Source organism: Carlito syrichta, unplaced genomic scaffold (assembly GCF_000164805.1).
Source record: "Carlito syrichta isolate Samal-C Ts95f unplaced genomic scaffold, Tarsius_syrichta-2.0.1 Scaffold169442, whole genome shotgun sequence".
Lineage (NCBI taxonomy): Eukaryota > Metazoa > Chordata > Mammalia > Primates > Tarsiidae > Carlito > Carlito syrichta.
In genome coordinates this window covers 32241-45239 of record NW_007113538.1, presented here as the reverse complement: position 1 = coordinate 45239, position 12999 = coordinate 32241, and the positions used below count along the sequence as shown (strand labels likewise).

Sequence of the window (12999 nt, the reverse complement as noted above, 5' to 3'; positions counted from 1 at the left end):
GGAAAGAAGGGGGGGCGGGGGGACACGGATGGCTGAGTCGGGAGCAGATTCGAGAGCGGAGGGGGAAGACGCGTGGATGTGTGAGTGGACAACAAGCTGGGAGGGCGGTGGGGCCACAGTGGGAGGGTGTCGGGTGGTGGCTGCTGCTTAGGCGCGGGTGGTGCACAGAACACGGAATGTGGTCGCCACCTTGGAAATAACGGGGAGGCTCCACCGTCACGGGCCACAGAACTCTGTGTAGGGCACAGCTTGGGCCTCAAGCCACAGACGACGACACACAGGCCCAGAGTCCCCCCAGAAGGTCAGCGGTCGCCGCCCCCGGTCCCCGCCGCCCCAGCAGGAAGAGGCAGCCCCCACCTCTCCGCGGTGCGGCCGCAGGCTCCGGAGGCTGGCGGACCTCGGGCACGATGAGGGGCTCCTCGCCCTCACAGCAGGACAGCATGACGTGGTTGCAGGGGTAGCCCAGGTTGGGGTTGGACTCGCACGACTGGCCCTCGGCCCGCACGCGGAGGCCCAGGCCACAGCAGTCACAGCATTGCTGGAGGGAGAGACGCGGCCATCACCACCCATTTTCCGGTGGTCCCCGAGCCCTCCAGCCCGCGGCCAGGCTCGGGGAGGGGCTGACAAGCGGGGACAGTTGACTGTGATGGTGTCTCTTCTGCCAGGCTGTGTGTTCCCCAAAAACAGAGGGGTCATCAGCCTCTGCTCCCCCGGTCTGGCACAGGGCAGGGCTAATGCCAATGGCCTTTTGTGGAAGGGACTCCAAATTACCACACCCATCATCCCCCTGTCTTTACCAGTGGACCCCAATTCTATTCAGGTCCGCTGAAAGGCCGCCTCGCCCAGGGGACCTTACAGATAGAGGTTGATTTGCCGGGCAAAGCTTTCAGGGGAGTTCTTTGGTTTTCGTTTGTAACTGGGGCTGATTCAACTCAGAAATATATCCTCTTTGCTCCCCCCTTTCTCCTTCTTGGAGCACATATATGATGGCTGGAGCTCTCGCAGCCATCCTGAGCCATAAGTGAGCCTGAAGATAGAAGTTACAAGCTACTAAGAGGATTAAACAAGCAGAAGCCTGGGTCCCTGAGGATGAAGCTCCACCCTATCCCAGATGGCCCATTTCCCAAAACAAACTTGGTGAAACCAGTTTAAAACACAGTGGTAGACTGCTTGCAATTGTCGCCCCAGTAACTCACTCTTCTCTGCGTTCAGTGTGTTTGCGATATGATATTGCAGAGGTTTCTGTAAAGAGGGGGAACGCATTTCCAAGCCTCCTGGCGGTGCCCTATGACCTGCTGTGGCCAAGAGAATGAGACAGACATGACAGTGGCCCAGCTTTTAGCTAGGCCTTGGAAGGCCTGGAATAGCTCTATCTCCTTTCTTAGAAGCAAGTACAGCCCCTGACCGAACAAGCCCACACGCACCCGCTGCGGGCGAAGAGGGCATGGGGCGGTCATCGCAGACGGGGCTACCCTAGGTCATCCGGCCCAGCGGGACCATCAGCGGGCCCAGCTAGGATCAGCGGAGCGGGCCCGGGTCGACAGAAGTGCTTGGCCACCCCACCGTTGTGCACTAAGCCCGCAAGGAGCCACTAAGCACGGACGGCGTGTTGCCCAGCAATGGCCAGCCAATACTCTCACGGGGTGGCTCGCGGGGTTGGACACGTGGGCTCTCCGAAGGCCCCATGTACTTCACAAAAACGCAGTGTGAGTTATCGCTGATGTCCACCACGAGGCCACGAGACGGGGGTTACTGTCTCCATCTTGTCGACAGAGACGCGGAGGCTCGGAGAGGAGAACGGGCCCGGGGCCGAGCACAGAGACAGGGAGGGGGGCCAGACTCGCGTCACCCAGTCTTCTCACTCATACCAGTTCTAAGGAAACACAGGCTCCGGCGGGACAGAAACCGAAGTCAGAACCTCTCCCGCCACCACGACCCCAAGGCCTCTGCCACGGTCACCCGGGCATGAGAAACCGAGGGCTTCTCCGACCCTTCCTCTCTTCTGGCCACCCCGGAGGAGGCCCCTTCGGCAACGTGTCCCGACTCTGTCCCGCTGGCCTGGTCCGCGCTCACCCTCTGCCGCTTTCCACCCCGATGTCTGTTTCCCTTTCCTCCTCGTTTTCAGTTCTTCCCTCCCAGAGTAAAGGCTTCATTGCCCAGGCACCCTTGCAGCTGGGTGTGGCCACCACACTCCGTTCTAACGCCCTCTGGGCAGAAGTACAGTCCGCCCTCAGAGAAGGCAGACCTCGCACCCGCGTTCATAGCGGCATTATTCACAACGGCCTGAAGGTGGATGCAAGCCAAGGGTCCAGGGGATGAGGGGTCAGCCGGGTGAGGTCTGTACACACAGCGGAAGACCCTCCGTCCTTGGAAGGGAATTCCGATGCACGCTGCCACGGGGAAGAAGCTTGAGGACATCACGCTAAGGGCAACAACCAAGCACGACGGACAAACCCCGTAGGATTCCACGTCTGCAGGGTCCCTAGAGCAGCCAGACTCATGGAGACAGGAAGTGGAATGGCGGGCGCTGGGGCTGGGGAGGAGCCAGTGGGGAGCTCGTGTTGAATAATGCAGAGTTTCGCTTTGGAAGATGAAACGTTCTGAGGCGGAAGGTGGTGACGGTTGCACAGCAGCGTGGGTGTGCTTAATGCCACCGAACTGTATGCCTAGAGATGATTACAATGGTTCCTTTTACATCATGTGTATTTCACTGCAATCAAAGTTAGTTTAAAAGAAGAGGCTCTGCCGGGCTCGGGGCTCAGCCTGTCATCCCGCGCCTTTGGGAGGCTGAGGTGAGTGGATTGCCTGAGCCCGCGGGTTCGAGACCCGCCTGGGCAGCGAGACCTCATCTCTACAATCAATCAAAAAGTCAGCCGGGCGTGGTAGCGTGCGCCTGTAATTCCGGCTACTCGGAAGGCTGAGGCGGAAGGATCGCCGGTAGCGGTCCCTGCACACCAGTCTGGGCGACCGAGTGAGACTCCAACTCAAAAAATAAAAAAATAAACAATAAAAGAAGAGGCTCTTTGGGGTACCTGCATAATCCACGTTTGTATGCCTACCCCTGGATTGGACGCCCCATCTTTATAATAAAAAAAAGAAAAAGAAAGTCAATGATCCTTGAAACTATATTTTCAAGCATCTACCCAAAAGAAATAAAAGGATTTATCTACAAAAAAAAGGGGGGGAGGGCTCTTTGGCGCCTTGCTCCTGCCTCTGCCCAGAGCTCAAATTGTTATCCTGGACTTCGTGGCAGAAAATTAGAGTGGCAGCAGCCTGCACCCCTATCCCTGACAGCCACGGAGTCATTCACTCCTCTGACTTGAGCAGCCCTGCCTCCAGCCTCCAGCATACGAGAGAAAAACCAGTGTCTAGAGAGTTTCCCATGAGGTGTAGCCAACTCGACGCCCTGGCCCCAGAGGGCAGCATGAGCCCTCACACACAACGCATCTCTGCAAATCCTCCCTGCAGGCCCTCCGTGGGACACCCGAAGTTCTCAGTGTGGCATTACGGTCCTCCAGGCTCCAACCCAAGGACTGCTGGCGGCCTGTCCCTGCTGCCGCCAGACCTGCTGGGTCACACGCCCCATTCCCACACTCCGGCCTGTGTGTCCCCTCACGCCACCCCTTCTTCCTGGAGCCCTCCCTTTCTTCCTGCCCCTCTATGGCCTGTGGGATTTTACCAAGCCCTGATCCCCTGCCCATATGGGAGAACCACCCTCGATGACTTGTCCCCGCTACTGCCAGAGGGGACCCAGGGGACTGTGACCCTCAAAGCTCCCCATGGCCCCTGCCCCACTCAGAGTCAGGCCACAGTCTTCCAGTGGTGGACAGGACCTGCCGTCGCGTCTCTGGCCTCAGCTCTGCTGCTTCCCGCCCCACTCCAGCCACAGAGGCCTCCCAGGCACTCCTTGGACACGCCCAGCAGGCTCTTAGCTCAGGGCCTGTGCACCAGCTGCTCCCTCTGCCTGGAAGGCATTCCCGCGTGGCTCACCATCTCCCAGGGCATTACACAGCATCCCCTTCCCATGAGGCCGTCCCCAGCCACTGCCAGCGGAAACGCCAGCCCCGCCCCAGTCCAGGCACTGCTCATCCCTTCCTCCCCTGCAGGGCCACCTGCTAACACACCATCCACTAACACACTCTTCTGGATCTTCCTGTCCCTCCAGCTTTCTAGAAAGCAAGCCCCAAGGGGGTGGGAACTGCCATCTGTATTATCCATGGCTGCATTTCTGACGCCTAAAACAGGGCCCGAGTCACGCGCTGGGGCTCAGACATCATTCTGTCCACTGATTGGTCGATATCATCACTGATGAAGTTTTCCGTGCAGATGGGGCGTCCCCCCCCCAGCCCCAGGCACAAGTGTCCCTTCCAGAAGGAGCCCCTGGGGCCCCTCAGGCCCTCAGGCCCAGGCCAGCCTCCCACCCCCTCCCTGCACCGGTTGTGGACGCCGCAGGGCAAGCTTGCCTTGTACAGGGAAACGCTGCAGGTGCTGCCGTCCTCGGCCCCACAGGCCTCGCCCTCCTTGGCCCCCAGGACGCCGGCCATGCAGCTCTTCTCCTGCAAGTAGGAGACACAGCAGCGCCTCTGGGCTGTCCTGCAACAGAAGGTGCGCCTCAGCCCCCAAGCACCTGCCCCCCGTCCAGAGGGAAGCCGAGCGAGGCTCCGAGAAGGGCAGCCCTGCCCAAGCTCTCCAGCAGGTGAGGCTGGGGCATCCTCGCCGGGTCACGTGGGTTTTGTCTTGGTTTAAACCAAGAAGACGCAGGTCCGGGTCCCGCTGGACTCAGAGCTGTGTACCCCTGAGCTCTGAGGGAGTGGACTGGTACTCGGAGACCCCTCCCCAGAGGCAACACGGACAGGGAGATCCAGTCCCAGGAAGGGCTGGGCGGGCCGGGTGTCCAGGCCCTGGTCACAGCCTGCCCATCTCTGTGCCCTGGGGCGGAGGGAGCTGATGAGTCAGCAGCGCAGAGGAAGAGCCGGGACAGCGAGCTGCAGGGACAGGGCTCAGCACCCCCCCGAGGATGATCCGGTGAGAGAACTTGCTGACCGTGACGTGGTGAGTCCCATCACCAGAGGGGGGGCAAGTGCACCCGAGGGCCGAGCACTGAGCACTAGGGCTGGTTGGCCCCAAACGCCAGGGGTCTAGAGGGTGTGTGCTCCAGCTCCTACGTAGCCCCAGACCGGCGGGTCGGCAGAAGGAAACGGAAAGGGATAAGGTCAAAATACACATTTTCCTAAAGGGCCCCGCAGGGGTTGGACATCTGAAAGCAGGGGCTCCGGTCCTGGCCCCTCTGCCAACGAGCTGGGCAGCTTCGGACGACTCACGGCGCCTCTCTGAGCCTCGCCTTCCTTGTCTGGAGAAAGAACAGGCTAAATGGCGTCCTTGGGAAAGAGAAAGGGCGAGCAGCTGACCGAGATCTCTCCTGGGCCTGGCAGAGGAGACCTTCCTGTCCCTCCAACTTTCTAGAAAGCAAGCCCCGAGCTCTGGTCCAAAGGAACCCGGCCTGAGATGCAAGATGGCGTCAGAGATACGAAAACAGCAGCAGCAAGTGAACTGTCATCTGTACCATCCACAGCGGCATGCCCTGTAATACAGGGTCCAAGTCACGTGCTGGGGCTCAGACACTGTTCTGTCCATTGATTGGTTGGTATCGCCACTGATGAAGTTTTCTGTGGGACAATGGCTGGGGACAAATGACTCCTTTGCTGCGAAGAAACAGCCAGCAGGCAGCAGGGGAGGGTGCTGAGAGTCCAGCCTTTAGGAAACCTAAGGGTGGCAACACGGGGACAGGAGGAGGGCTGGGGGAAAAGCCTGCGGGGGCTGGGCGTCACACGGCAGCAACGCGGTGTGCGAGGGAAGCGCCTGACTGTTCCCAGACGATGACAATCCTTGAAGACTTGCTCCACAGTGGACACTCCTCGCTTATGCTCACTGGACCAGCTACCCATGGAGGCGGCTAGTTGATTCTTGGGACCAGCCTCAGACCCTCCACGCCTAGAGGAAGCCTGGCCAGAGGGCCCACAGCGGCCATACCCAGGCAACCGCACACACCTGGAGGCAGGTGAAGGGGGCTCACCCTGGGCTGCCGGGGCCCAGGTCCAAGGCCAGCAGGGGTCTGGCGGAGGCGAGTGGGTGCCCGCCCTACCTGCAGACGTCACCCTCGGCGCCATTCTCGGGGATTTCCAGGCACTCGTCGTTGTCGATGGCCCACTGCTGTCCAGCCGCACAGCACGTCTCGATCAGGTCCTTGGTGGAGCCTGTGGGCGGCAATGCAAGGCAGAGTCACCACAAAGAGGAGGTGTGTGGCTCCAAGTTGCCTGAGGTCGCCAAGCACAGCAGGTGCCGCTGGTGCCTGTCCAGGTCTCCCTCACCGGGCGGGTAGACCACCCACCCCTGCTGCTGTGCACACTGGCTCTCACGGCTCGTAGTGGCAACCTTCTCCGGAGAACTGCCTGGGAGGTCGAGTCCTCCCCAAGGGGGCTGGGGGAGCACGGCCAACGACGGATGGCCATGGAGCCGCAAGCCCAGCCCCTCGTCTCTAAGGGGACCGGCCTGTGCCGGCTCCTCCTGCCCCCGCGCACCCAGGGGATCAGACCACACGCAGATCGGCTCTGTTCCCCCTTCACCCCTCACTCCTGAGAGGTCTCCCCGGAAGAACCACCATGTGCACCAGAACCCTGACTCAGGCTCTGGCCCTGAGGAACCCGGCCTAAGATGCAAGACGGGATAAGAGATACGAAAACAGCAGCAGCAACTGAAGTTCACAACTCACCTAGGAAAGCCAGAGGAAGAAAGTCAGTGTTGAAGACACACTTCACTCTTGAACAACACAGGCTTTTCTTCCACTTCCGCCACCCCGAAACAACCAGGCCAACTCCTCCGCCTCCTCCGCCTCCTCCTCAGCTTCTCGCCAAGAGGACGAGGAGGATGAAGGCCTTCACGATGATCCTCTCCCAGTTTCACAAACAGTACGTGCTTCGTCTTCCTTATGACTTTCTCAAGGACACTTTCTTTTCGCTGGCCTACTTTGTTGTAAGACCACATAGCACACGATACACATAACATGCAAAACACGCATTCGTGAACGGTTTGTGCTTTCAGTAACAGTTCTGATCAACCACAGGCAATTAGCAGTTAAATTTCCGGGGATGTCAAAAGGCGTCATCAGGTTTCTGACTGCAAGAGGGATCGGTGCCCCTGGCCCCCACGTGGTCCAAGAATCGACTACATTTGTGACTGGGGAGAACGGGAGGAGTCAGGGATAGACGGCAACTGAGAACTCAGACGCACAGACCACGGGTCTTAAAAACAGATGTGTGAAGGGGGTATTACAGTCTTGAACATCCAATGTATTACTATAAAAAAATGACTGACGGTACTGGGAAACTATGGGGGGGAGGGGGATGGGATTAACAGTAGCAAATATCTGTCTGGGGATGGGGAACCACCTCTTATCAACAGGGTGCCTGAATGAAACGTAACTGTACACCTAACCCTTAACTGTATCCCACAAAACCATAATAAAAAATATTGATAATAATAAAGAAAAACAGATGTGGGAGAAGGGAGGAAGATGGTGGCGGGACGCAAGTCCCAGCGTGAGTGAGGGAGTGAGTGCGTGGAAAAGTTAGGGAGTGGCTGCCTGAGTGGGACCTTGGGAGCAAGTGGCCAGGGCTCTCCTGGTGAAGCAGCGGGTGCCACAGCTGCTCCGCTTGGACCCGAGCACTTCCCGGGACACAGAAGCCGAGCACCATTTTTTAGAAATCAGCAAAGCCCTTCCCGGGAAGAAGTTGCTGGGAGGGACCGCCGGCTCCAGACTCTGCCGGGTCCCGCAGCGCCTGGCCGGACACGGGCGGCAAGGGCTGCGGAGGAAGCACGGAGAGGGAGCCCAGAGGCCGAGTCCCTCTGGGGAAGACCCGACAGGCACCCCGCCAGCATCTCGAAACTGGGCAGGAAAGCGCTCCGGCTTGCTCACCGCGGAACCACAGACCCAATCTCTGCCCGGCAGATTAACGACTCAGGGGTTGATCGTGACCCAGAGGGAATATCCCAAAAGCACACACTCCAGAGGGACAGGATGACCCCACGTCCCACCCTGATTCAGCCATGGGACGAAGGGTGTGGCCAGAAAAGGAGGAGGAAGACGCCGAAGAGCCGAAAGAGATGGCGGTGGGTCTGGGGCTGGCCTAACCCACGCCTCCCCAGCAACCCTCTGGACAACAGACCACACGACTGGGACACGACGGAGAGGGGCGTCCCAGAGTCTGGACGTCAGCAGTAACGGAAGGACTCTACCCCAGGGTAAGCCTGGCTGGGGCGGGCCACCCCCCCAACGCACCAACCGTCTATTGAAGAGACAAGACCACACATCCGCACCAGAAGGGATCCCCCTGGCCACGTGGGACTGGGAGGGGGGACTGAAGCCCCACCCACCTCCACCCCCTCCCACGCCTTCCCCAGGCTGGACACAGGCTGTGAATAAGGCCACAGCTCCGCAGGAGACACAGCAGAGGGGCTGGCCTGCGAGCAGCTAAAAGGAACGAGCACAGGATCTGCCACACGAGGGAAGGCTGTCTTTGGTTTTATGACTTCTTCTTTCTTCTCTTTTCCTTTGTGCATGAAGGTGTATGTGAGGGCTCGATCTGCATTCGCTCCTCACTTTTTTTTCTTTCATTATTTGTTTTCTGCTAATGTGTGCACATGAATGATTGAGTGTTCATCTTTCAGGCTTTTTGTCTGGCTTTCTGTTCTCTTCTTTTTAGCTTAATGTGTGTGTGAATGTATGTGTGAGGGTTCCACTGGAATTCCTTGTCTTCCTCTCTTCTTTTATTCTTCTTTCATTTTGTGGGGTGTGTGTGTGTTGTTATCTTGTTTTTTTGGTTTTTGTTTTGTTTTTTTTGGGTTTGTTTCCAGTTTGTTTTGGGGGTGTGTGTGTGTAATTCTTTTTTGCTTTGGTTTCTGCTTTTGCTTTTCTATCTTTTTTATTTTCGTCCATCTTAACTTCATTCTACTTTTCTCTGTTCTTGTCATTGTGTTACTGAATCTTGGACTCAGGGGGTATACACATAGACCCACTGCAATGTCATATGGCGTGCTGGTGGAGAGTGCGTCTCAGGGAACCAATACCACGATCACTGAACACTGAGACTTGCGAGCCATTTCTGAATCCCAGCTCCCCACCCTCCGCATTATTCAACTCTCAAAACTACAAGAGACAGCAAAACTTCCCACCCACAGCCCTGTTTCAAAATAGAACAAATCCTGAGCCCTGACGAGAATCGAGGGCTGAGCAAACATCAGAAGTGAAAGCCTCTCCCACTGCCACTGAATGACAAACTAAAGAGAAAAGAAAGACATCTGTAACCAATGAGGAAAAATCAATGGAAGAACACAGATAATTCCCAGTGTGCCAAAGAGAAAATGTCTGCAAAAATCAGACCTCAGAGCCCAAACAATGGAAGTCAACAATGACCGGCCCTAGAAAACAAAAGGGATTAAGGAATGGATGGAAAGAGTGAATAAGACTCAAGAAAGACAACATGCAACACAGAAAGAACTTATAACAGAGATTTTTGGCCATAAAAAAAATTCATCCAGGAAATAAATCATAAGATGACAGGCAAGAAAAGCCGGCTCGGTGGCTCAGCCTGTCATCCCCGCGCCTTTGGGAGGCTGAGGTGAGTGGACTGCCTGAGCCCGCGGGTTCGAGACCCGCCTGGGCAACTTGGCGAGACCTCATCTCTACAATAAATAAAAAAATTAGCTGGGCGTGGTAGAGTGCACCTGTAGTTCCAGCTACTTGGAAGGCTGAGGCAGAAGGATCCCCAGAGCCCAGCGGGTCAAGGCTGCGGTGGCCAGGAGTGGCCACTGCACTCCAGTCTGTGCGACAGAGTGACTCCAACTCAAAAAAAAAAAAAAGAAAAGCAGAATTAATCAAGCAGAAGAAATAACCTCAGAACGTGAAGACCAAAACATGGAATCAACCCAATCTGTAAAAAACATAGGGGAAAAAAACTCAGAAAGAACAAAGCCTCCAAGAGATGTGTGATTAGATCAAGAGGCCGAACCTACACCTGATTGGTAGCCCAGAAGAAGAGAAGGGAAATGGAGAACACCTAGGAGCAAGTATTCCAGGAAGTTATTCAAGAAAACTTTCCCCATCTCACCAGAGATGTGACCATCCAAACGCAAGAGATACAGAGAATCTCCACAAGAAATAAAATGAGAAGACTACTGACCCGCAGACACAGAGTAATGTGCCTACATAAAGTAGGTACAAAAGAAAAGATCTCGAAGGCAGCAGGAGGGAAAGGTCAGACTACCTACCAGGGAAAACCAATCAAAATAGCAGTAGCCCGACTGGCAGAAACGCTACAAGCTATAAGGGACTGAAGTCCAATATTCAAAGTCCTCAACGATAAACCATTTCAACCAAGAATTTCCTACCCGGCCAAGCTCAGCTTCAACAGGAGAATTAAAGTCCTTTCCACACACAGGAGAATTAAAATCCTTTCCACACACCCAATCCCTAAGAGTTATGCAGCTTTCAGAACAGCTCTACAAGAGATGCTTGAAAAGGTATTAAGCGCAAAAGGAAGAAAAAAAGAATGACCATGCACTTCCCAAGAGAACAGGAGAACACAGAATCAACAGAGAATACACTACAACTGCAGACTTGAAAATACACACATACATCAACCCAAAAGTTAAAAGAAAAAGCTTTATAAGAACCTCATGGCCAGGCTCGGTGGCTCAGCCTGTAATCCTAGCACTTTGGGAGGCCAGGTGAGTGAATTGCCTGAGCCTGTGGGTTCGAGAACTGCCCAGGCAACGTGGTGAGACCTCGTCTCTACAATAAATCAAAAACTAGCCGAGTGTGGTAGCGCGCGCCTGTAGTTCCAGCTACTTGGAAGGCTGAAGTGGAAAGATCGCCAGAGCCCAGTAGGTATAAGCTGCAGAGGCCAGGAGCGTGCCACTACATTCCAGTCTGGGCAACAGAGTGAGAGTCCAATTCAAAAAAAAAGAGCCTCATGATGGAGACAAACAATCACATTTCAATAACCAGCCTGAACATCAATGATCTAAATTCACCACTGAAAAGACACAAAATGGCAAACTGGATTTAAAAACAAAAAAAATGACCCAATAATTTGCTGCATCCAGGAAACTCATCTCACCACAAGAGACGCACAGAGTCAAAGTGGGAGGAAGGTACGTGAATTTCCAGGTGAACGGAACGCAAAAGAAGGCAGGAGTCACAATCTCAACATCAGACAAAACAGCCTTTAAGCTCTCAAAAATCTTAAAAGATACACAAGGCCACTCCATAATGATAAAAGGTTCAATCCATCAACAAGAATTGTCCATCCTAAACATATATGCACCCAACACAGGCACACCAGCATTTATAAAGCAACTACTAAGTAAACAACAAAGAAAGATATTGTCACAGAAACAAAGAACTGAGTATCAAATGTTATCATTCATAAGCGGACCTTGAAAAATTATTGTAATACTATGAGAAAAGGATCGGTAGTAGCAGGAAACTGCTGTGAGGGGGGGGAGAGGCAGGATTGGCAGCAGTGGGAATCTGCCAGGGGGGAGTACACCTCATCAACAAGGGTACTTGCATAGTGAATGTTTGTATACCTAACCCCAAATTGTACCACACATCTTTAATTTATTCTGTGAGACATTGTTAAGAGAATGAAAAGACAAAAAAGAAACTGAGATAAAACAGTTTCAAAACATAAGTCTGATAAAGGACTTCTATCCAAAATATACCAAGAACTTTAAAAAAAAAAGATATTGACTCTAACACTTAGAGCTGGAGACTTAAATACCCTACGAATAACCCTAGATAGATCATTGAGGCAAAAACTCAACAAAGAGATCCGGAACCTCAACTTAACACCTGACCAAATGGACTTAATAGAAACTTACAGAACACTCTAACCAACATCCACAGAATATACATTCTATTCAATAACACCTGGAATGTACTCCAAGATCAATCACATCCTTGGCCATAAATCAAGCCTCATCAAATTTCATAAGGGCGGAATATTGCTATGTATCTTCTCAGACCACCGTGGAATAAAAATAAATATCAACACCAACAAAAGTCCCCCCAAACCCACAATGACATGGACCCTAAACAGCATGATGCTGAACGACTACTGGATCAACGTAGAAATCAAAACAGAAATTGAAAGATTCCTGGAAACAAATGAAAATGAAGAAACATCTTACCAAAACCTATGGGATTCCAAGAAAACAGTACTAAGGAGAATATGTGTCTCTACGAACACAAATCAAGAAAATGGAAAGATCACAAGTTAACAGCCTAACAAACCACCCAAGAGAGCTGGAAACACAAGACCACCAAAACCCTAACTTAAGCAGGAGAATACGGATCAACAAAGTAACAGTCCAAGTACAGGACACAGAAGACAAAAATACCATAGGAAAAAATCAATAAAACATAACAAAACATAAAGATGGTTCTTTGAAAGAATAAACAAAATTGATGAGCCCCTAGCCAGAATGACCAAGAAAAAGCCCAAAAAAACACAATCAGAAATGCAGAAGATCAAATCACAACTGACCCTGAAGAAATACAAATGATTATCAGATATTACTATGCACACCTATATGGAAACAAACTCAATAACCTAAATGAAATGGAGGACTTTCTGAATCACACAACCTCCCAAGGTTGAAACAAGACATTGAGACTCTATAAAGAAAAAACCCAGGAAATGAACTCCGTCATAAGAAAACTACCTACAAAAAAAAAAAGCCCTGGACTGGACAGATCTCCAGTGGAATTCTACAAAACATACAAGGAGGAGCTGATACCAATCCTATTGAAAGTATTCCAGGCAGCCGGGCTCGGTGGCTCAGCATGTAATCCCACGCCTTTGGGAGGCTGAGGTGAGTGGATTGCCTGAGCCCGCGGGTTCGAGAACCGCCTGTGCAGGTGAGACCTCATCTCTACAA

At 53.5% G+C, this 12999-nt stretch overlaps 1 protein-coding gene across 1 annotated transcript in view; it reads right to left on the bottom strand.

The window, feature by feature from the left end:
* Positions 1–256: 256 nt before the first annotated feature.
* LOC103252709 (fibulin-2-like) overlaps positions 257–12999 on the bottom strand; it is a gene marked incomplete at its 5' end in the record, with an annotated part of 44876 nt that continues 32133 nt past the window's right edge. The window contains 3 exons of the mRNA XM_021709242.1: positions 257–538; positions 4464–4593; positions 6143–6254. Coding sequence (XP_021564917.1) covers positions 257–538; positions 4464–4593; positions 6143–6254 — 524 coding nt within the window. The remainder of the gene's footprint in view (positions 539–4463; positions 4594–6142; positions 6255–12999) is intronic.